Consider the following 25,606-nt stretch of genomic DNA (forward strand, 5'->3'; position numbering starts at 1 on the left):
ATATTTTTGTCTGTTAAGATAATGAAAAAAATAGATATAGAATCAAAAGTCGGTAAATTTGAAAATGAAGCAATTTTTAATTTGACTTAATGACTGTAACCCTGCTTTCCTCAAAAAGGAATAGTGGCTCTTTCAGTAGAAAACACTGTATTCTAAATACCACCGAATTTTAATTCGCCTGGGAGAAAAATAAGAGATTTCCCTTTATCTGTTCTTCCCTCCATGAAGATAAAACTATCCTAAGTCTGAATTAATTCTGTGATTGCCATAGATGTAAAAAAAGAGAAAAAATTGCTGGCACAAAGTAGACTGCCAGGTTTTTTTTTTTTTTGGAGTGCAGACTGTCTAGGAAGGCATTGTAATATGATGTTTGGCATTTTTCTTTCCCTGGAGTTTGAGACATTCTTGGCTGCTTAACACGGGCCTCAACTTGATTAGAATCCTATTTCCCTGACCCATGGTGAATGTGCATTGCTATATTAATTAGCAGATCATAATGAAACTTGGATACTGTTATTGTAGGTTTCATTATTACACCCCAGTATTTGTATCCTCTCAGCATTGTGGATTAAAAGTTTTTATGTCAAATTAAAACCTTTAAAAAAAAAGTCTCTAAAAACACATATAAACATATTATTTCTTCTGTTGTTAAGCTCACTAAAACCATTTTTGCAGTTCTAGAAACTATGATGATGTTTTAAATTCTGTCCATTTGTTTTAAAATTTTTCTAGGTCCGATGATGAGGGGGAGAAAGGACACTGGGCACTGGCATCTTCTACTCATAAAATGAGTTCTGGGTCCCCGGAGTAAATATTGTATGTTTATTCATGTCTGTTTCTCTAGGCTCTATTTTTGTGACTCTGTCATCTTTTCTTTCAAATTAAGACCTAGAGAGACATTTTGCATAGAGACATCACTGCGCTTGTGCTCCTAACTTCTTATGCTCCTAACTTTCTTCCTTTAGAAAGTTGTTACTGGTCCTCTGCTGACCAAGGCTGAAAGGCAGTGGATTAGTGACATCATAAATTACGGAGCCAAACTGAGAGGGCTCCCAGGACTGGGTTTGTTGAGCACAGCAGGAGTTATTGGGTGAGCATTCTTCATAAGGAGGGCTCAGTGCCCACATTCAGTGGCTTGCCATGGTCATACCAAGCTTATTTCTGCCTCTTCATAAAGGAACCAGAAGATGTGGTCACATCTTCCACCCAAAGGTTGGAAAATGATAGTATTAGTAAAGTTCATGATTCTTTAGTGTGGAATATGGATCCCTTTCTTGACACGCTGGAGTATTTTGTTTAGTTGGCTTGTTGTTTATGGGGCTGGGGATCTAATCTAGAACCTTACCTGTGTTAGGCAAGCACTATATCACTGAGGTATACCCCTAACACTGGCATGCTGTTTTTGAAATGTTGTTATTCTCTTGGCAAAAACATCCTGAAAGAAATAATTGCTTTGTTCCTACATTGTAGATTATTTAAGGAGTGCATTTGTTTCAATTATTCAGCCAACAAATACATATGAAGTGAATACCTTGCCTTAGGCCCTGTGCTAGGGCTAGGAATGTGACATCAGCATGGAATAAAACAAGACACTATTCACTGCCCTTGGGAACTTAAACTTGGCAAGAGAGGCAAATATTCAAACAGATAAAATATTTACGACATATGTTAGACAGGATAAGTATGGGGTCCTACACTGGGCACTGTGGTTGACTTGCTGACATTATTTCACCCTGGTGGGTGAGATTAAGCCAGTGATTGGCAAGCATTTCAGCAAAAACACAGATAGTAAATATTTTCAGCTTTGCAAGCCAGATAGATGGTCTGTTTTGCAAAAACTCAGCTCTGCAGTTGTAGCATGAAAATAATTTCATGAGGCTATGTTCTAATAAAACTTTATTTATAAAAATAGGCAACAGGGTCATTGTTTGATGATGTCTGATCTGCTCCAAACAATACCCCTGGCATCAGAAATAATTTTATTTCAAAAGTGCTTATATAATGATTCTTACAGCCTCCAGGGCAGCTGGTCAGGACTGAGGGCAGTGGAAGACTTCACAGAGCAGACCTCTTCAACTACCCTAGTGTGCCGTGTAAATATTAGGATTTTCTTGGGGGGTGGTGGGAAATAAAGTGGCAAGCACTGTAACTCAGTCTTGGTCACCTCACCCTTTACTGGCATAAGCTGGGAAGACTTCAGTCCATCGGGGTCAGCGAGAGCTAGACACTTCCAGAAAAGGCACCATAAACCATGCTCTCAACCTCTGACCATGTGGAATGGAGGGAGAAAGCAGCAGAGAGGGGTGGAGGTGGGCAGAGAAACCAGCTTGCCTTCCTTAGGCTCTTCTAACATTACCGACATACAGTGATTCATTTCCTTATTGGGCAATGTATGAAACCTGTTCCCCCTTACTTGCAGCTGAAAGCAATTTGATGAACACTTATTTATTATTTCACAGTTCAAGGCCTGACTTCCCCTGGGGTGGTGGAGGGGCTTCCTGAGGAGGTGTTATTATTAACTGAGCCCTTAAGACTGTATATGGTTCAGGTAGGTAAAGGGTGAGTGTGGAGGTATTTTCTGTGGCATGAAGAAGTGGGCTTGGGGAAAGCAAAAGGAAGAGCCAGAAAGGAACCTACTTTATGTACTACCTCCCTGTCAGCAGGCTTAATGACAAGTATCAGCCACGGTAAAAGGCAAATAGTAATTCTTAGATTGGGGGTTAGGAAGAATCTCCTGGGGAAAAACATTTAAACTGAGTCTGAAAATGTAAGTAGTAGTTAGGCAAGAAGGGATTTCACAAAAAGCTTATATTTGTGGTTGTAATGCAGTGACTCTAATATCAAACTATCTCCTTTGCTTAGAAAAGAAAATGGGAGAGAAGGGTTGGTTTTTTTTTTTTTTTGCATATTTTAAACTTTTTCTAAGTCTATTGATTGTTTAATCAGAATTTTTATATTAAGTGCAGAGCTTTGAAGCAATTTTGTAAAAGTACCCACTTTCATAAATCAAAGATTATTACCCTGCTTACCTTTGAATCACACTTATTTATAAGGAAGAAAAGAGTATTTATGGAATTTCACATTTGTAAAACAGAGAAACCAGGGTCCAAATAGCCTGCACAATGAATGTCTAAATTCTCCAACTGAAGCTATAGTTTTCCTCTTTAGTAGCTCTTGACTTCTAGTGTTGGAAGCAAAAGTAGTCTTGTTGAGAATGTGGATGTTTAGTCTCCATGCCTCAGAAATTATGATTTTTCTTAATTGTGTTTTAAACATAAAGCATTTGCCTAAATTCAGATGATTTAGGTTTAGGTTACAAAAGTCTGACTCAAACTGGCTGGAACAAAGAAGACCTTTAAAAACACTTAGGACAGCAAGGCCAGAGCTAAGATGAACTATGGAGTTGCCTGATCCAGGGGTTGTTCCAAAGAAGTGGTCCAGGTTCCTTGTTGGAGAAGAACCATCTGTAATTTGACGTTATCCATCTGCCATCTGTAGGTTGAGTGGTTCTCTACATGGTCATAAATGCATTTGGACCTTGTACCTTGGCACATCCTCATTTATGTCAAAAGGACAGGGCATACCTCTCCACCAGTAATGGAGTTGGGCTGATTTCATTGTGTGTTCATTCTTAAACAAATAACTGCTGCCTGGGAAATGCCAGTGCTAATTAGCTTCTTATGTTCCAGCTTGAATGTGCTTAGAGTTTTCTGGAATTGGATTTTACTGATAACTTGTGGGATTTGTAAGATGCAGATGAGGCTAAGAGGAGACAAGTCACCTCAGTCTGTCTCTCTTTGGTCCACTTGAACATCCACTCCTCCTTTCATCAATGTAGCCTGTGGTTGTGGACAAGAATCAGTAATGATTTGTACTGTGTAAATATTAACAGTGGTGGTTTTATTTATTACCTTTTGACAAAACAAAACAGTTCAAGGAATAAGAATAATACATACTCTAGCACAGCATCTGGCACATAATAACCCCCAGTAGAAGTTTGCTGTTAGATAGGACTATTTTTAATGAATATATGCTAATCAGTCTTTATTCTTCCTTTTCCATTCTATAGCCGTAAGTCTGGACTTACACATTAAGCATAAGGTCTTTATAATCAGGTTGTCCAGTTGTTTTAATTCATGCCTCAGAGATATTTTCATCCACCAAAGGCTTTTCTAATTATATCCTTATGATCAAAAGTAGTGTTTCAATTCATTTGTCTTGCTCATTTGCCACGTAAATTTGAGTAATTATTGCTTTCATTTTGCTATTTAATTTGATTAAGAAGCCATCATGCTTCCTGTTCTTGAAATTATGCATTGGTGTCTTAAGAACAGTACCATGAACTCAAAGCTCAGAGCCTCTCTGTTGGAAAAGATAAGTCTGTTTCTTTGCATTTTCAATATAGGGAAGAAATCCTTTTTACTCTCATTTGAACAATAATCAGCCCACATGTCTTTGGACATCTTCTTTAGCTTTTTGACCTATGCTCTCCTTCTTCAAATCTAATCATACTTGATTTGCAAGTTATAGGGAGGACAGCTGAGTAAAGATTGGAACAAAAATAATACTTTTCTTTCTTTTTTAACAAAATTGAGCTTTTTCAGGCTTGGTGTTCATGGGTGTCTCTCAACCTACATGACCCCAGTTTTCTTGCTGACACAAAGAAGCCTTCATTACTGGAGACAATAATTGGAAAACTTACAATTGGTTTCTGAGACATTTAATATGACGAGCATCACTTTGGTCAAAGTTAGAAGGTTCCTATGCCTCACATGGACTTTTGTGGCTGCTTTATGCTCAGGCAGGCCAAGTAACTGAGGCTCTGCCGGGTAAGGCATTCATTTGGGTTTTGTGCCAGAGCAGGGCTTGAGACCAAGCAGCATCTAAAGTGTTTGTCACTCTTTTAGTAAGAGACCCCTCACACTTGATGCATTGGCCATTGCTTAAAGTCAAATGCATTATTCCATGGTGAGAGTACTATTTGGGAGGATGGTGAATAGTAAGGTATTGAACATCCATTGAGCTTTAGCCAGATTTAAAGTCTTTACAGAAGTGATCATGTCTTCTCTTCTACATGGCTATTAACAGACCCTATCCAAACTTTTGACACTAAGTTCAAGTCACTGGAAGTCATCTAAAAGGTACATCAGGAGCCTGAATTCTCCCACTCAGAGCTCAAGTATAGGATGATGACAGAAAAGCCAGGCAGCTGCTGCAAGTTAAATCTAAGCCCATACTGGGTAGGCCTAGTAGGACCTCATGGGGGCCCTCTGGAACTTAGCTCTAAACAATGCTGGGAAACTTCCACAGGCCAAACAGCCAGGAAGAGCAAAAGGTTGGACACATTCAAGGCAAAAACCAATCAACTTTTTAGTGACTCAGTCTTCCTAGGAGCCTCTTTTCACACAATGGAAAGTGTTCTGCATGCATCCCAGAACATAGAGAGAATAACACATTTATTTTTTGAGACATTTGTTCAACCCGCCCATTCTGGCAGGTTCCATGATAACCAAATTAAAGCATGAACATTTCCAGTTGAAGTTATAACAGTAAATACTTCTAGTTCTACTTTAGGAAAAAGTACCTCCAGACTGTAAAATCATAGATTTACTTCTGTCTGTTTCCCTACAAATCTTTGCAAGTTCAAGTTATCTGGAATTGTGGAACAGGATTTTTGCAACAAAGTGCTTAGCTTGATGTTTGGTGTTCAATAGATTTATTTGTTCAACAAATATTTATTATACACATTGGAGATGCCAAGTCATAAAATAAGCATGATCCTTACTTGTGTGTCCTATATCTGTCACCTATTGAATGGTTAAAAGAAAGAAAAGAAAGAAGGAAGGAAGAAAGGAAGGAAGGAGGGAGGGAGGGAGGGAAGAAAAAAGAAAGAAACCTTATTGATAACTTTTGGCAACTAAAAAGGGAGCTGCCATCGTGTTTCTGTACATTCTTGGCCATCACTCTCTAAAGGACTAATGGCTTAACCACCTCACAGAAAAAATATTAAAGTGAGGGTCATAGTTTAAAGAGCCGAATACCTAGAGAGGTGAAAAACCAAATTGTTTTAAATGTTTTTCTTCCTACAGTCTTTTCTGGTTAAGTTATCTTAGCACAAGATCATTCCTACTTTTGTATTAATGTCTTTTTAAAGCCTCATCCAATAGCTTGAAGCAATTTATGGCAATGGAATTCACAATTGCCGAAAAAAGAAAAATTTTTTAGGAAACCTGTGGGAAGTAAGATTTCTTGAGATACAGCCACAAAATTACTGAAGAGAACATTCATCTCTCCTTTAAAAATTCCTTTTTCAATGTGTTTTTTATTAGGAAGAAAAAATAGATATACCTTAACGGTATTCCTTTATAAATGTAGTATTTGGAAAGTCAGAAAATGAAACAATTTCATTTGAATTATTCATTTGTATTATGTGCTCTTTACTATTTCCTACTATGCTACACTTGTATGTGAAACTGGGTCCAAAAACACTAATTTTAAATTTAACAGTAATTGGAAGATATTTTCGATGTTTTGGATAATTTCTCAGAAGTAAAGTTTATTCTGTTAACTGTTGTCAATGAAGTATGTAAGAAAGAAAGGACAACTAAGACAAATTGGCTCTCTGAACATCATCTTGAATACAATCTGTAGATTTGGTCAATTTGATGGTAGTTAGGATTTAAGAATAATGTGTCCTGATTCCAGCTGACTCCCGATAATGTAACACAGTCCCCTTGGGAACTCTCTGCCCTCGAAAGACACTTCATAAATTCACCTCAGTACCCTCTCTCTCTTACCTAGTCATATACATTCAGAATAGTAACACCAAGGAAAGACCCTTCATTGCTGTTGCTGGACATTAGAGGAGAGTGTTTTTATGGTTCTGAATCCCAAGAAAAATATTTCTGGCCAAGAACTGAGAATTCCTGTTGGTGTGCTTACTCATGTGTTAGTTTTGCCTTTGTACCATAATAAAAGATGGAAAGTAGCCACTTCCTCTTAAAGGTCTCCCCCAAGTTAGGGAAAGGCCATTTATTAGCATTATTGACAAGTAACCATCAGGAGAGTTTTGGGAAGAAAAATATAAACAAAGTGATGAAAGAACTGGTCTGATATCTAATATGATTTTTTATCTGATACCATCATGACAAGCATTAAATAATACAGAGAAATTTTAGAGAAAATGTACTAAATGAATAGTGTGTTAATGTGAGAGCTTCATTGATCAGCTCTTTTCAGAAAACACCTGAAAAAATTATTCTGGATAAATTTATTTTCCCCTTAAAGGGGTACTTAATAGAAAATAAACCATCGATAAATTTGAATTTCAGTTTCAATTCTTTTTAACTCTTTGATTCTGGGCTAGTTATTTGAGCTCTCAAAACTTCAGTTCTCTCTCTCTAAAAGGACTGGGAGTATGGCTCAAGTGGTAGAGTACCTACCTAGCAAGCTCAAGGCTCTGAGTTCTCAAAAAGAAAGAAAGAAGGAAAGAAGGAAAGAAGGGAGGAAAGAAGGGAGGGAGAAAGGAAGGCAGAAAAGAAGGAAGGAAGGAAGGAAGAAAGCAAGCAAGCATATAAAAAGGGTAGCAATATCTGATTTTCAGAAGGACTAAGTATGACAATATAAGGATTTTTGTGCATGGAAGAAATAAATGTTCATACCTCATTCTGCTTTAAATAGCAACATGGTCCTTATTTTAATCATGTTAAAATAGTTTGATCTTGTATTTTATACTTCCCTATCATTTCAGCTTGAGTATATAAAACATAAACAAGCTCTTGGTTTTTTTTTGTTTTTTAATTAAGTCATTAGTGGTTATGCTATCAAATGGAGTAATTTCAGAGTCACAGAGACCTATATAATGTGCTATGAACTGGAAGAATTTTTTAATTCTTTCTGGTTTTGTTGTTTTGCAATAATTTTATATCCCACTGCCATTGATTAGTCATTGCCATTATTAATTATGCCTTCTGTCCTTATTCCCTCACTTGTTATTTGTGTCCTTTCTAATGATCATAAGTCGTTACAGAATCATGCTGGAAAGGAACACTGTTCAGCTCTCTGTTTCTGTGAACTTTGTGTCTTTGAAGCACTGACTTTGTATGCCCTGGCCAATATTTTTTAGCTTCCTGATTTGGGGTCATGCCTTGGACAACTGATTATGTTGTATATCTAGCTAAGTACCCTACTTTGGGTTAGCAAGTCATTCTTTTGATGATGCTGGCAAATAAGTGTAATGTATGGTAACCCTTGATCCATGGATTGATTTTAACTTGAGGTCTTCAAATCATTCAAGGGGCCCATAGTTCATCAAATAGGCTTCAGAGTTTGTGAACTGACTGAAATGGTATGTAATTTTTATGCTATGCACACGGGCTTCCTTTTTTTTTTTAAGAGAGAGAGTGTAAGCATATTCATTAGCTTTTAATTATTGTTCAAAGGAGTTCTCGACAGCTGAAGACTTAGAATCTCTGACAAACAACACTGGAAGTCTGACACTGGAAATCTTAGACACTTGAACTCTACACATAACCTGCCAATAATCTGCACATCTCCCCAGGAAGCTAGAAAGTATGGAACCCCTCTGACTTGATTTTATTATCTGTGAAAGTGTTTGTTAGAGGAAAATGCTATAGGGAAAAAAATCCCTGCTTATGACATACATTATTCCAATAAGGAATCTTATACACAGTTCTGATTTAAAGTCATATCTGTAAAAATGGTGTTCAAGCTTTCTAGTGAATGACTGTGTTTTCACTTGGTATCTTAACCCTTTTCATTTGTGCCCCTCTTCAAGACGGTTCCCCTTGGCTCTTGAGTTTCAGCAGATCTCGTGAGCAGAGGCACTTTGTTCTTAACTGTTTTCAAAGATACCTGTATAGTGAATAGTCTTGGAAAACAGAGAAGAGGCAAATTTGTTTACTGTCTGACATATTAAGTATTATTTCCCTCTAAGTTAAAAATTAGGCAGATTTTCTTGCAGCCCAGTAAAGATGATTCAAGTTCTCTAAGTCTGGGTTTCTTCAACCACACACAAACCCACTGTGTACTGAATCCACCTAGGCTGCTTTGCTTCAGTTCCTGTGGAATGTGGAAGCCTAAGGAGTCCCACAAACATAAAGTTCATGCTATTTGGCTCAGATTGCTCAGAACCTATGACATTAAATATTTTGAGTATCACTCAAACTTAGAATAATTGCTCTATGCCTAGATAGATGCTTAAATCCTTTCATTTAAGGATAAGCAGTAGCTCTAGCTATTTTAGCCAATTTACAATCTAGAATACCTTTAATTTCATCAATAAAAGTCCATTTTTAAACATTCATCATGCTAATTAATAAGACACTAATTCCACCAATAAAGAGCCATTGCTGAGCTGATAGAGTGGCTCTAGTGGTAAAGTACCTGCCTAGCAAGCATGAGACCCTGAGTTCAAATCCCAGTACCGCCAAAAAAAAGAGGTTAAAAAAAAAATCCAGGGGGGAGAAATGACCCAAGCCTTGTATGCACATATGAATAATAAAAGAAAAAAAATCCATTGCTGACAACTGCTAAGCTGATTAGTAAAGCTTCTGGTGCTAATCAAGATAGAAATGACAGCAGTACTTGCTGTGGTTTCCCCTAAATCACATACTATGTTTATAGTATTTTTAGATGAATTATTGGAATTGTAATAGTAGTGTTAAGAACTGTAAGGGGTCTGAAATTTCATTCTATGTGCAAGCTAACAAGTTAGACTACCATAATTTCATGAGTGCTGGAAATAGATAGGAGACTATTTGGGTTTGAGACAAAGAACTGTGTTTGCTGCCACACAGTTCCATTTATTGGGATACCTACAGAGGACATGCAGAGGCCACTTGGTAGACTGTGGAAGTGTGACAGATACAGACAGGGAGGGCAGATGAGATGCCATCCTGATGGAATTCAGCACCTCTTCACATGGGTTTGTTGGAATGTTGGCAGCAGCCACCACCACACTGAAGAAGAGCAGTTAGAGACAGACTGGGATTTTTCACACTGTTGGGCTGTGTAGGCGTCAAAGAGCTGAGTTTCAGGTAGTCCCAGCCTTTGTAAATAGCAGGTACAGACAGAAACTAAAAGATCATCTTTATCACCTTTATTACTTTATCACTGAATGAAGCCCTGCTGGTTATCTGAGCCACCCCCACATGGAGATGCGATTCTGTGTCAGTTCACAGTGTGAACACAAAAGCCACCACTGTATTCTGTTCATAGAGCCAATGTCATCTCAACAACAGATTATCTCTAGTGAAACATCAGTGCTACAGAGCAAGGATTAATAGCAACTGTGCTAGCAGACGCTGAGCTGGCCAGACAAGACAAAGGGGAAGCTGCTATTTATGGTATGAATGTGGAGATTAAGAAAAGTAAGTACCAGTGGGTCACAGAACATTGGTGGGAACATAAAAATTCACAAGCTGTTCCACTCATTTTGTTTTTTTAATACTTAAACTGAAACTTAATTATATTTCTGGGAAACCAGGCTATTTTTGTTTCTTTGGCATCCCTTTGCATTGAGATGTTCTAAGTAGGCAGAACATTTTTTACCATCTTTTTTTATAACTATGTGGTTCTTACTGGGATGTGATGCAGGATCTTGATTTAATGTTAAATTTAGGAGGAAGGACCTTGGATGGATCTGATGTAAAAGAAAAACAAGCCAAGTGTATTGAAATATGCCTGTAATCCTAGCTACTCAGAGGCAGAGGTAGGAGGATCATGGTCTGCAGGCAGCCCAGGCAAAAGTATGAACCTATATCTGAAAAATAACTAAAGCGAAAAGGGATGAGGGTATGGCTCAAGTGCCTCCCTGGCAAGTGTAGGGCCCCTGAGTTCAAACCCCAGTCTGTGGGTGAAGAATGTGTTGAATAATTAGATAAGATTTGGTATGGTATGAAAGCAGAAACCATCAAGGTCTGAGAGGAGGTGAAGTATGCAGCCATACCCAGCAATATCTATCTGGATGTCCAGTTCTTATTTTTATGTATTTATTTGTTTGTTTATTATTTATTTATTTTGGTGGGACTTGGTTTGAAATCAGGGTTTCGTACTTGTAAAGCAGAAGCTCTACTGCTTGACCCATACCACCAGTCCAGGTGTCCAGTTTTTAGAACTTCTCTAACTGGTCCACCTCTACTATCTTTTCTGGATGTGTAACCCCTGTTCCTTTTGTTATATCTAGATATATTTTGCACTAGGGGTTTACTTATATTGTCATGAAATACACACAGTATTCATTCAACATCCATGAGAGATTGGTTCCAGGACCCACAGCAGATACTAAACTGCAAGGATGGTCAAATCCCTTATATAAAATGGTGTAGTATTTATATATAACCTACAAATATACTCACATATACTTTATATCATCTCTAGATGATGCAATGTAAATGCTGTATAAATCATTGATATACTATATTGTATGGGGAATAATGACAAAAAATGTCCACACATGGTCATTATAGACAATTTGGGGGGAGAAGAATATTTTTGGTCTGCAATGGGTAGAATCTGTATGTTGGAACTAGCAGATATTGAGGTCTGACTATAAGTCCAAATGCCCTGGTTTGCTGATGAAAGAAGTTGTTGGCTTATTCTTCTTATTATTATTATCTGCCCATAGCCTTACTTCTTTGCTGGATATGTGCAATTACCTTTAAAAATACAGGCAGACAATTATATATGTAGATTCTGAGTACTTAAATAGTCAGGACTAGATTTTTGGTTAAGAATAACCTAGCAACACCACTCTACTTTAGTTTGGGAACCAGGAAATTACAAATTGTAAACAAAACAAACTAGTCACTTGCCAAAAAGAACACACTTTAGTGTCCAGGACAACTGTCCTCATAAATAAAACACAGTAAGTGGCTTAGATCCAGAGTTGACAAACTGTGGCCCAAATCATATCTGCGTCCTTTTGTAAATTAAATCTTATGGGAGCAAAGCCATGCTCATTCATTTGTTTGGTGTCTGTGGTTGCTTTCGAACTAAAATATTTACTGTCTGGTCCCTTTCTGAACAAGATTGCCAACCATTGACCTATATGATCCTTCTACATGGTCCCTTGGAGCCTAAAGTCTGTGACACTGTGGTGCACTCAGTAGCAAGAGATGTGAGAGAAGGATAAAGTCAAAAGAATGTGGAAATAGAGGTGTGATGCATGAGTTCTCGATGAGGCCTGAATTTAAGAGGCTTCACCCTGTTGAGGTTTAATGCCTTCATGGTAATCCCCAGTTCTCCTTCTCTCCTTCTTCCTGTCTTGCCTGAAGCAGTCACAGCTGGAGCTGCCCAGGGATGACTTTGATTGCACATAAAAATCCTGTAGTCTTTCTCTGTGGAGCATATGCTTTACTTGCATAAAATCCTTCAAATGTGTCAGCTGGAAAAGCTCCTTTCCTTTAGTGGGCACTATTGTTTCCCACATGGAATAAATAACTACTTCATCTTGCCAGCTCAGAGGCATTTTGCTGAAGAAAATGGGCTGTCTGCATCCCATGTCTGTGATGCTCTGGTCCTCTGCAGCTCCTTCCAGAGCTCCCACCTCCCACCTCCCACCTCCCACGTGGGTACACAGGTCCTGCACACAGATCCTCCTTACCTTTGGTCTCACAGTCAGATTGCATGATGAATGCCAGCATGTCATTTTAAGTGATTTCATTTGTAAGCTGTTTGCTTAGTTGGCTGTGGTTTGCTGTGGTTATCAGGAATTGGACGAGGTCTTGCCTTAGACAGGATGCAGCCAGAGGGTAGGAACCACCAGAACTACCTCATTGTGTATTCTGCAAATAGAAGGTAATAGGGTAAATGAACATTTTCATTGGGAAAATTATGGAAGAAAACTGGTCAGTGGGCTGGGAACATGGCTTAGGGCACAAGGCCTTGGTTGTCATGCCGAGGACATGTACAGGTGCACACACAGACACACACACACACACACAGACACACACACAAACAGACACACAGACACAGGCACACACACAAACACACACAAACACACACACACACACACACATACACACAGAAAGGTCACTATGCCAATTCCTCATTTTGCATGACACAGGACCAGCCATATTTATTGATTTCTTACTTCATGTACTTATAAGCATAAAAGTCCCTCACTGATTTTCATATATACATATACATAAATATATACACATGTGTTTACATTTTATTTAAACTTGTTTAAATTTGATTTTGAAATGTTTTCAGATGTATTAACTATCTTGCAAAAATAATACCAACAATCCTTGTATGCCTTCCACCCAGACTCCCTTAATGTTAGATTTCATCACATTTTCTGTCTCCCTCCTGCCCCATACACTTCCTGTCAGACATGGTGACTGGTCAACCTTAGATACTTAGGCCATTCCTAAGTAAAAACTAAAAATTTCCCTTACCTAGCAGGATAATTATTAAAATTTGGAAATTAATGTTGATACAATTCTATTATTCAATCTGTAGACTTTATACTGACACTTTTATGTACAGAATTACCAATAAAAGAAATGGTGATTATTTTCCATTTGCTTTTTGTGGACTTTCTTTGTGCTTTATGGTTTTCTACTTTCAGAATATAAGCATTATTTAGAACCTTTATGGCACCAGGTGCCTGTGGCTCACTCAGGTGGCAGAAATCAGGAGGACTGCAGTTCAAAGCCAGCCAGGGCAACTAGTCTTCCAGACCCTATCTCAAAAATACCCAACACAAAAATGGGCTGGAAGAGTGACTCAAGAGGTAGAGCACCTGCCTAGAAAGCATGAGGCCCTGAGTTCAAACCCCAGTACCACCACCAAAAATAAACAAACAAATCCTTTAGGACTGGGGTGTAGCTCCATGGTAGAGCACTTGCCTGGTGCTCAAGGCCTTGGGTTCCATCCTCAGCACAGAAAAAGTGTTCAGATCCTCAAAATTAAAAAAAAAAGAAAAAAATTCTCGATTTCCATACCTGCACACGATTGTCAGAAACTGTTGATTTCAAGAAAGTTTTAATACCAGTCATGATGAATAGCCATGTCTTCTCTCTTCTAAGTGTGCATCATGGGCTCAGTGCTTCCAAGCCTTATGTCAAATCCAGGTCCCATTCTGAGTCTCTTGCTCTTTCCTGAACTTGAGCAGCTATGCATTGGTGAGAGCTCAGATAGGTAATTTTGGGTAAATTCCTGTGTTGCATGGTAGGGCACTATTTCCTTGGGGGACAATAAACAGTTCTAATAAACAAGCAAAGCTCTGGGACTTTTTCCTCCATTTTCTTAGTCCTTCTTCCCAAGGATAGAGCTAAAACATTTCTTTGGGAGCAAGACAAACAAAATAAAGCAAATTAAAATTATGGCTGTTCAGCAAAATTTCTGTGGGAACCCAGAAGGAAAACTTAGGCCATTGAATGTAATAGAATTAATTTGTTATTCACAAAGCTTTTATTTCACTTTAAAATCTCAGGCCTATATAACACATACTCATATTGAAGTATAGTGTTTGAACAGCTGGTCAATGTTCTACTTTGTACTGTATAGTCCTCTGCCTATTTCATTCTGGCTACAGAATGAATTAAGCTGCACTGGATAAAATTTACAAGGCTGGTAGATATTTTCCCATCAGACTTTACCTGTAACATATCTCCTTAGACAGAGTCCTGTTATGAGCTCCTTGCAGATGCACATCTTATGTTTTCCAGAGCATAAATCCCTGATCCCCTTGACATGTGTGGTTATGGAGAAAGCCATAGCTCAAGTGTATCAGTCCTCACCGACAGGCTCATCTGCACTACATATTCTGACTCAACATCCTGCTTATCTCTGCGGAGAAAATGGGGCGCACAAGGGAGATAGGTGGTGGAATTCTTACTCCAAGTTAAAATATCATATGCTGAGTGCACCGAATATTACTAGGTGGAAATGTATCATTCAACTTCAAAGAGAATTCAAATCCTACTGTTCAGTCCCCTAAACCTGAGAACAAATGGGCATAACATTTGTTTCAGTCAGCCTCAGATATTGGAGTCCAGGGCTGCAGTTCTTGAGGAAGAATGCTGGGCACACTCAACTGTGGTAACTAAGAAAGCATGAAGATAGCCACTTCTTCCTGGAAGTTTCTGTAAATAGACACAGTGCTTGGGAATTGGGGGATTCTACCATTATACATATCTCCTCACCACCTGTTCTTTTAGGGAATATTATGGGGAGTGAGTGGTGATCCCATTTCCATTATTTGCTTGAGGATAGCACCCCCTGTGGCAAATCCCTAGAGAGTGCATAGGACATAATATAAACAGGTCCCAGGAAGTTGTAAACAGACAACCCTGATAATCATGTGAATTTTTACTACCAGTAGTCAACAGACAAAGGAACTCTAAGGAGAACCACACTTCACATTCTTCTCTCAGACTTTTTGCCTCTGTGTTCTCTGTCCACCAACCGTGAGTGTTCTCTTTATAGACATGTGAGGTATGGTTTTATTAGATGTTCCTTTGAAAATATGAATGAAAGTTTTTGCATGTTTTAGGCCAAAGGTTCAATACCTGTTTTGTTTTGTTTTTTACTAGCAATACTTTTGTTTAGTAAATTCACACACACAAAAACACCAAATGGAATTGGTCCCATAGCATATTCTTTTTGTTGTTTATTTTAATGCATGTGCAAAAAGGTCTGAAATGAAGAAGCATGAAGAAATTTATTCAAGAGGAGAAAGACCTATCACAATTTTGGCCATAGTATTTAAGACTACAGAAGGTTTTTCTACCTTTTCACCTTCCTGCCTTCATTATTTGTAAAGAAACAGGAATAAAAGCCTCTTCTCCATCCAAATGTTACATTTATATATTAAGGTGTTAACAATTTTTAAATGTCACAGATAAAAGATGTGCTTTGGTAAATGAAGCCAGTCAACTTATGTCCTAACTCAGGCGTTTCTAGCCACAGGCATGTTGGGAGGTAAGCGATAACCTCTTGAGGAAAGAGAAATACTGGGGCTCAAGTTCAAATCACATAGCACAAGAAGCCACAGCAAAGATGGAGATTCTATGATGTAGTATTAATCAGCTTCATATTACTATGAAAAATACCTTACACAACTAATTTTATAAAGTAAACTTATAAAATAAATTTATTTAGCTCACAGTTTTGGAAGTTCAAGTCCAAAAATAAAAGCGAGAGCACACAAGGGAGGGGTGAGGATAGGTAAGACACCTAAAAAACTAGATAGCATTTGTTGCCCTTAACGCTGAGAAACTAAAGCAGATACCTTAAAAGCAACTGAGGCCAATAGGAAAGGAAAAGGGGACCAGGAACTAGAGAAAAGGTTAGATCAAAAAGAATTAATCTAGAAGGTAACACACACGTACAGGAAATCAATGTGAGTCAATGCCCTGTATAGCTATCCTTATCTCAACCAGCAAAAACCCTTGTTCCTTCCTATTATTGCTTATACTCTCTCTACAACAAAATTAGAAATAAGGGCAAAATAGTTTCTGCTGGGTATTGAGGGGGTGGGGGGGGAGAGGGAGGGGGCGGAGTGAGTGGTAAAGGAGGGGGTGGGGGCAGGGGGGAGAAATGACCCAAGCCTTGTATGCACATATGAATAATAAAAGAAAAAAAAAAAGCTTTGTTAATTAACAAAGAGACTGTTAAAAAAAAAAAAAAGTCAGGCAGCCCCATTGGTTTAGCCTCTGTTGAGGGTGGTACATCATGGCAGGAGCAGGTGTAGTAGCAAAAGGGGCCATCTTGAACCAGTACACAGAGAGAAGGAGAGAGACTGAAGTGTCACATCCCCTTCTCGAACATGTCACCAGTGATCTGAGGACCTCCCACAAAGTCCCACTTCCCAAAGGTTCTATGGCCTCCCAATAGTGTCACCCTATAGACCAAGGCTTTAGTCACAAAGGACCTTGAGGGACATTCAAATTAAATAAATGGCATCCAAACCATAGCAGATTACGTGCAGGATTTCCCAAGATACCTTGTTTTGTGCTGAGCTTAACAAATCACATCACACATGAAGGAGGGCCCAGTGGGGAATCTTGGGTAGAAGTTAGGATGGTGTAGTGGCTCCAACCACACAATAGTGAGATTCACAGAAGGTGGGTTCACAGTAGGCAGCAGTCCTGGGGGAAACTGGAGCTATTCAAGACCCAGAACACTGCATCTGTCAGGGCTCCGGTAGTCAGAGTTGGGTCAAAAGCACTCATTTGGGGGTGAATTTTTAGGCAGGGATCATCTGAACTCCTCAGGCATGTTTATTTTAGACCTCATCTCCCCACCACTTCTAGAGGAAATAGGGTTGCCAAAAGCCTGCTAGGTGTGGTTCCATTGGCTCAGGAATTAGGGGAGCCAAGTCTCTGGACATGAACTGTGGCCATGAGTCTGTAGAATCTTCTGAAAGGACTGCAAAATCAAAGGGCTGAGATAAAATATGCTTTTATTCCTTAATGTGTAAGTTCTAGCAAAAGCAAGGACTACCTAACAAATAAAATACGTTCAATTTAAATCTTCCTTACCCATTGTCTGAGCATAGGAAAAAGTTCTAGAGTCAGCTTGACCCAAGTTCAAGCTTCATTTACTTGAGATGCTGGGCAAGTTACTTGTCTTTCTTATAGCTGAATTGCTTTATCTTCAATGTGAGAATTGTATTGAGGGAAGTTTGCCCCTCTGATTTCCTAAAAGGATCATAGACAAAAATGACTGAAGTGCCACTTCTGAACTGTTTGACCTCTTGCTCACTGTCTTTATGTGACACCTATTACGTAATTATTAATGTTGGATTTCTATTCACAGCACAATTTGTGTTTGATATCCATTTATGCCACAAATAGGTATCGATTGTCTTTAGTGGCCCAGGGTATATTGAACACCAGAATCCAGAATGAAACAAGCATACAGTCACACATAGTAGACTCTGAAACATTAATTGAACACACTAATGAAAAGGCAGAGTTAAATTGCAGTGTCCTGAAAAGACCACTGGAATTCCACTGAAGTGAGGCTGGGTTCTTTTTAGCTCTTCTCTTGTCCGTTTTACTTCCAAAGCTGTGCTTAAAACTAATTTGAGCCACCCTAAAAAAAAAAATCAGCCACACCTCTCCTTATCCCGGGAATGCAGCCTCAGAGCCTTTGTCTGTGGACTTGGCAGGTGGCTGTGATATGCTGCTTTCTGTCCCACTAACCTCTGTTTTATCTGTCAAGAATAGTATTCCCCATTGTTGAAAGCAGCAATTTGCCAAGCACGCAAGCTTGGAGTCCTGTTTGATGGGGCATTACAGAGAGCAAAAGGGAAAGTTTAAACAGATTTGCCTCTCTAATTTCCTGAAAGGATCACAGACCATACTTGCCCTCTGGTAAAATGCTTTCTGTTTGCATTATAATAACAAGCTTTTATTGCCATGACAGGGGGGAGAGAAAGGCCAAGAGAGGATGGCCCCGTATTTCCTGGTTTCATTTAGCTCCATTACGACTCATAGTCATAGGACACCATGCTATTTAAAACATACAAACTTAATGACTAACCCCTTCCAAATAGCCTAAAGTATTCCAAGAGACCTCTTTCTTCTATGACTGTAAAACATGGTGCTAATTATTTTTATTATTGAGAATGTAGGTTTTAACAATGGAATCATGCTTAGATGGAAAAATCTACCATCCTTTTCTTTTGAAGAACTTCAAGGTGTAGTATAAAGTTTATGGATGGTAAATCCAGTCCTCACAGTCTTCTAAATATTTCGCTCTTACATTTATAGTTTTATGAAAATAAATCCTCATATCTGATTTATTTCATTGAACTGGATTTTTACAAAATATAATGCTTTATTGTTATCAATATGTATTTGTTGAGTCAATGAGCAAGTTGAAGGAGATAAAAAGGAAGGGAAGGGAGAAAGGGGAAAGACAGAGAGAGATATAGAGAGGGGAAATCAAGAATTAGGGCTTTGATAAGTTAAAGTTTCTTTGCAATAGGATCTGCAAATCCTATTGACACATCTTGTTCTTACTTTTGTGGGGTTTTTTAATGCTACTTTGATGAGCTGGCTATAGTTCTTACTATGTATACATATACATATATATATATATATATAAAATGCTACATACAATGCATAATAGTTCTTATAATATACAAGGGTTGTTTTAACTGTTGCAACTGATATGAACAATACTTACTAGAAAGCAAGGTTCATGAGGCTAAGGACCCAGTCTGTATTATTTACCCCAGTGTCTCCAGCTCCAATAACATTGCAAAACAGATGGTACCTCAGAATTATTTGTGAATGTTGAATGCCTCATATTTCTATCCAATAATACAAATGAAAATTCTGAAGAGGAAATTTTCAGAATTCAAGATCTCAATCTCTGGAAGTGGTAACACCCAACCCTACCCAAAATGATACCCATCTCTTCCCTCAGCACTATTTTAACAAGACCCAAATTTGTTTCCATTTCTCAGTCCAAACACTCTTCCTTGGCCTCCAAGTTTATACTTGGCTCACTCTTGCTCATCTGCCAAGGCTATGCTTGAAGTTCACTTCCAAGTTAAGGCATTCCTTCACTGATATGATCATACCATGTTGATTCCTTGAGATCATCCTTGAGTTTTTTTCTAAAGCACATATCACAATTATCATTATATAATTATCTGAGCACTGGTGAATATGTATTTCCTTGACTAGACAACAAGATCCTTGAGAACAGGGATTATATCTATCTTACTAAGTCCACAACAGCCAGTGATTTCTGGTTGGAGTGGGCACTCAATAAATACTGAAGGAGGGAAAAAGGAGAAAGAAAAAGAAGGGAGGGGAAGAAAGAGAGAGCTAGAGAGGGAGGGGATCAAGAATCAGGAGCTTGATAACTTAGGGTTTCTTCAGATTTGCCTAAATCCTGCTAACACATCTCACTCTTACCTGACTGATCTTGACCATTTTTTGCATCTTAATATATGCATGTGTATGTGCATAGGTGTGCTTTCATATATTTTTTGTGGCTAGTTTGAAGGGCTGGCTATATTTCTATTTAATCCAAAATGTTAAATAAATCCATATTAAATTATATTTGATTTAATAATATTTATTTCATGAGGTAGTTAATAAATGAACATCTTTGTGTCTGAATATTGGAATAATGGAACATTAGTTGCTCATTTTGGCTCTTAACCAGTTGCTGAATTTTAACCACAAAATGTATAATTCATACACTTAAGCTTGCATAGATGTATAATCAAGGACCATATTTTCTTACATCTTCAAACATGTTAAGGGCTTTTATTTAGTTTCTTTCCAGAGTCCATCCAATAAACAGTTGGTCTGATGAGTTGACTGTGTATTTTATGACATAAACAAGAATGGATCCAGAAACACAAGTATTAGAAATGACAGACACACACTAACCAAGCAAAGAATTGGATTTGCCCAGGAAAGTAGCAGCACAGGGAGAATGTGAGGCAGCAGATGCTGAAGACTCTGTTCTCCCCTTGGTTCTTTCAGGAGCCAGCAAAGCTCAGGTGGGTGGATGGGTGGGGAAGTCAGCCTTTAATAATGAAGAAACTTCACAGACCATTTGATAAAGAAAGGCAAGAAAGACTTTGTTCGTTTGATGCTGTTTTGACCTGGTTCGTCAGAGCAGATCCTCAGGTGAAGATTTGTGTTCAAATGATTAGAAAATGTGCCTAGGAGAAGCCAATAGAAAGTGGGAAAACAAAGTGGTAAAGGACTAAACAATCAAGGGTGCAGTTTGAGGTGAGGCCCAACCTAAACTCACAGGGGTTCTGGAACATTCCTTATGCTGCAGTCTGTCCTACCTAGGAGCAAGAGGTACTGGGTATTTCCATTCAACATGAGTCCTGAGTGCATCTTTGGCTAGAGGTCATGCCAGGGCCACTCCTGCTGTCAGAGTAGTGGCAAATTGTTTCCAGTTGCTCATGGGTCCTTGGAGAAGGGCTGCAAATTTAAGCTGTTATGAGCAAAGTACAAACAGAAGATAAGGAGTAAGAACCCAGAACTGGCAAAGGAAACCAGAGGAATTTGATAAGAGCATCGACACCATTGTCTGCAACTACCCTGCCAGTTAAGAATGCCTGAAGCACAAACATCTCCTATTTTACTGACTTCTCTGCAGAAAAAAATATTATCCTCTCTCAACTTGGCCCTCTGATAGCCCTTTAGTAGCTCATTTTTTTCATCTTTAATATACATCACTACTGTCACATACTCTATTTTCAAATAATTATCCTCTCCAACTACTTTTTCTTGATAAAGTATCCAATAATTAATGATTATATACTCTACTTTCTGTGTTAAGTCACAGAACTGCATGTAGGTCAATACCTTGTTAATAATGAGCAATGGATTGTATTCCATCCTATGAGCCCTGCGTGGAACAGATAGACCACACATTTTGCTGACTCTTTGAAAGGTTCTAAACCACTGGCTATCTCCTACTAACTATTAATTTTCTCTCCTAGATTTATTTAATTCAGCTAAAGAATAATTCAAAATGGAAATGGTTCCCAAGACTCACAGTCACATTAGCCTATGGATGTCAGCAAAAGTGGTCCATGAAGGAGGACTCTGTTACCCTTGAAAAATGCTTATCCTGTCTATCAGCATTAATGGAAGTCATTGTGCCCCGGGGACCTGCCCCAAAGTGGAGATGTGATCTTTCAGAATGTATTATCTTGTTAAATATAACATAGTCTGTAGGAGGCTGGAAATGCATACTTGGTTTGGGAACTTCTCTCCAACAGTTCAGTGCCAAAACAGGACTAGAATTACTCTTAAAATAAAATCCCAGATTCACTTTGTTTCTCAGGGGCTGACTGCCTCCTGCTTTGCTTCCTTTCTTTCTGTTTTACTTTTACCTTGCCTTTCATCCCACAATGATTTATTGAGTGCCTACGATGAGCCAGGCACTGTGGTAGGGGTACAGTGGGGAATAAAATATGCTCAGGTTTCCCCTTACTGAAACTTTTATTTTAGAGATAGAGTAAAATGTAGTACACACACACACACACACACACACACACACACACACAGTATGTATAATCCATAGAAAGTGCTATGAAAGCAATAAAATGAGAAGAGGGAGCATAGTGGTTCTGGTGAGGCAGATGGGGGTAGGAGGTATCTTTACAGAGGTGCAATTTGAGAAGGAGCCAGTTCTCTAGGGATCTGAAAGTAAAATTTGCTGGATAGAGGGAGTAATGAATGTGGAGCTGTCATACCAGCAACCTGCCCATATGCTACAGAAAAGCTGGCCAGAGAGAAGACAAAGGGGAGGATATTGTTGAGGTCTGGGAGTACAACAGAAACCAGATCATTGAAGGCCTCATAGGCCACAGGAAGGAGTTGAATTTTGGAGGATTTATGGGATGTTTTAAGGAAAAGAGTGACTTGATCTGATTTATTTTTTAAAAAAGAGAGCTGCCTATTTTGCTGTTGGTAATGATATAATGAGAAGCAGAGATAGGAAAGCAATGATAGCAAATAATTCTGCTTGCAGGTACTGCAGGCATCCGAGAGGGGACAGTACGCAGCACAAATTTAGTGGCAGAAGATTAGCCACCTAATGGCAAGTCCTTAGGCAAGTTGTTAAACTTTTTTTGATCTTGGTTTTCCTGCCTGAAAGATGGGAATGATATTCATGTATGTGTCTACTACATTGTGTTCTTATAAGGATTAAATATATTACTATTTACCTCATGTAAAGGCTCTTACAGCAATCTTGTGCAAATAGTAATCAATGCATGTTTACTATTTTCTATTGATATTGGGTGTAAGAGGGAATAATCAAGTATGACACACCTAGGCCAGGACCAAACAACCAAGCTTGTCTTAGAGTATGTCTAACATGTGAGGTGGTTGACATAATTTTGCTGCTCTTGACTCATGGAGGCCACAAGCTAGTTGTTCCCCTGCCTTACCTTTTTATATGTACATGGGGCTCTTGATGAACACCCCTCCTGTAAAATGTCCAGTGAAGTTGGGAGGTTGAGTTGTATGGTAGAACTAAAAGTCTGTAATTTTTGGTAGAGAAGTTATTGTTTTTTTCACAAATGTAGAAGGTTAAAAATGACTTACTTGTGCAAAAAAGGACATGATTTTTATTCTATAGTTTATATGTTCTAACGACTATGAAATCCAAGTGTGCTGGTACCTGTGTTGATGCCTAATATAATATGTGAACAAGATCAAAAGAAAGAGAGGATCATGCTATTGGAACATTGTCTGATAAGATGGTAAGACTGGTAAAAAAGAGTGTTAGAGGGCTGAGGTGTTGCTCAGTCTGATACAGTGCTTGCCTAGCCTAGCATGCTTGATGATTTGGGTTCAATCTCCAGTACCATTCACTACCAGAGAGAGAGAGAGAGAGAGGAGAGATTCAAATTAGAGCAGAAAGGACAATGCCCAATGAAAGATACTGAAGAGTTGTCTACCATGTACACAAAAGGAGTATTTTGGATGCCATTTTTTTTTAAAGTTCATAAAAGCAGAAACTCATTCCATTATCCCAAATAGAATATTTTGGGTTAATGACTTCTTAGAATCAGAAACCCAGGATTGAAACCTAACTCAGGAATTTAGTAACTATAAGCATATGATTTTGGGTAAACCATCAACCCTTTCTGAATTTCAACTTCCTTATTAACAATTCACCTCACAATGTTACTAGAAGAATCAACAAAAACAGTATATGAAAAAAAATCATGTTTTTTAGAATTTTGGGAATATTATTACTATTAATAATCACCCAATTCTGAGAAATCAGGACCCATTTAGATCCTAGTCATTAAGTTTTCATTTAAATGACATCTTGACTTAAAGGTGAGTGTCAGCCCCAGGAGAATCTGGGAATTTTTGTTCTCTAATTCAGACAGAGTGCATCATTTGACAACTACATGTAAATAGTGTATTCACTTTGGTGGTATTCAAATGAGGCTCCTCCTTGGAGGGTGTTTTTTTGTTTGTTTGTTTTGCAGAAGGATTATAACTATATTTAAAATTTTTTTCCTATAGTACTTTTTGTTGTGCACTTTAAAGGTGTTAAATTGGAATCCCTGCCTGCGTCTCTCCTACCCTGGTTGTTCCTACTACTCCTTTGCTTCAGCTATGGGTGTGGACATTGGTGGAAGGGAATAGGGTCCCGTCATCTTAGCTAGCATGAGTCACAAACCTCCTAATCTTTCTCAAATGCACACAACAATTCTTGCTTTCTTCACTCTGAAAATAACTTTCAACACATTTTCATTCCCTGGGAGTGAGGACACTGTGTTCTTAATGAGTATTTCAGAGTACACACACACTGGAAGAAGTGGCAAAGCTTCCTAAAAGCCACAGTCATCAGTGCTTACTTCTCTCACCTTGCTTTGTCTCTAGGTAAGTGTGAAATCGGCTGGGCCTACTACTGCACAGGAGCAGGTGCAGCAGCTGCCATGCTGCTATGCACCTGGCTGGCTTGCTTCTCTGGAAAGAAACAGAAGCACTACCCATACTGAGATGGAGCCACCAGGAGCAAGCAGAAGAGAAGACAGGCCACAGGGACTTGAAGGGGCCAAGCATCCAGCTATTTTCAAAAGGTGGAATAGTGGTTCTAATCCAATTCAGTGATAATGAAATGATGTCAGATAGAATCAAGAATATCCTGTGGGAAGGAAGGGTGTTGGGAGATTTGTAAAAGCAAAGAGGCATTTGGAACAATGGAGAAAAATGGACCAAAGGCTAAAAATATTGCAGGGTGTCAGGTGCTCCTGTTCCACAGAGTATTGTTAACATATCTCACATTCGTACACAAAGCAAATCTATATCTGCAAAGGCTTTCGGTTTGTTTTGTTTTAAAAAAGGATGAGGACTTGAGCGAATCAAAAGGGCTAGTAGAGCAGTATTATCTTGGGAACCAGCATACCCCACAGATGTTCCCTGTAGGTAAAGATGCTCCTGAAAGCACACAAGCACATGCACACACACATCCATACACACCATGCACAAACATGTAACTCATCACACATACTGTGTGGGAGGTTTAGCACTGCATTGCTCCTCTGTTTTCTTTTTATTATACATTAAAAGATACAGTTTTATCACTTTATAAAGCATACATTAAACCTAGTAAATGAACCAGTATGCCACTCTATCAGTATTTTGTATATCCTGCATAAACTCTTTCCACTCTCACCATGTCTCTGGTGTTTACACAGCCCTTTAGAGTTAAGTCTTCATATTTCAATGTTATTCAAAGATATGCAATATTTCTCTGGGTAGCTTCTGCTATGATATTCTCATGGGCAACTTTCTGTCCACTGTAGGAGAGAATTCAGTTGATGATATGGAAGTAAAGAGAGACATTTTCCATCCATTAGATCCTGTTTTCTTTTGTCCATTATTGTACTGTGCTGTACCACATATATTTCAATATTCATTTCGTAAAAAAAAAAAAATTAAAGTGCTATTTTGTTTGTATTTGAAATCTCCGTGAATAAATTCTCTCTTTGATCAATAGCTCAATGAGTTATAGAGTGTTAATTCTATTATTGGGTTTGTTTCTTTAATTTCTTAAATATAGCCTTTCAACTGCAACAGTCCTATTAATCTTTCTTTTCTCTCTTAAG

At 38.5% G+C, this 25,606-nt stretch overlaps 1 protein-coding gene across 1 annotated transcript in view; it reads left to right on the forward strand.

Moving 5' to 3' along the window:
* Lhfpl6 (LHFPL tetraspan subfamily member 6) overlaps positions 1-25,240 on the forward strand; it is a 237,282-nt gene extending 212,042 nt beyond the window's left edge. Inside the window, exon 4 of the mRNA XM_020167602.2 lies at positions 24,378-25,240. Coding sequence (XP_020023191.2) covers positions 24,378-24,496 — 119 coding nt within the window. The 3' untranslated portion in view covers positions 24,497-25,240. The remainder of the gene's footprint in view (positions 1-24,377) is intronic.
* Positions 25,241-25,606: the final 366 nt, after the last annotated feature.

Source organism: Castor canadensis, chromosome 10 (genome assembly GCF_047511655.1).
Source record: "Castor canadensis chromosome 10, mCasCan1.hap1v2, whole genome shotgun sequence".
In the NCBI taxonomy this organism is placed as follows: domain Eukaryota; kingdom Metazoa; phylum Chordata; class Mammalia; order Rodentia; family Castoridae; genus Castor; species Castor canadensis.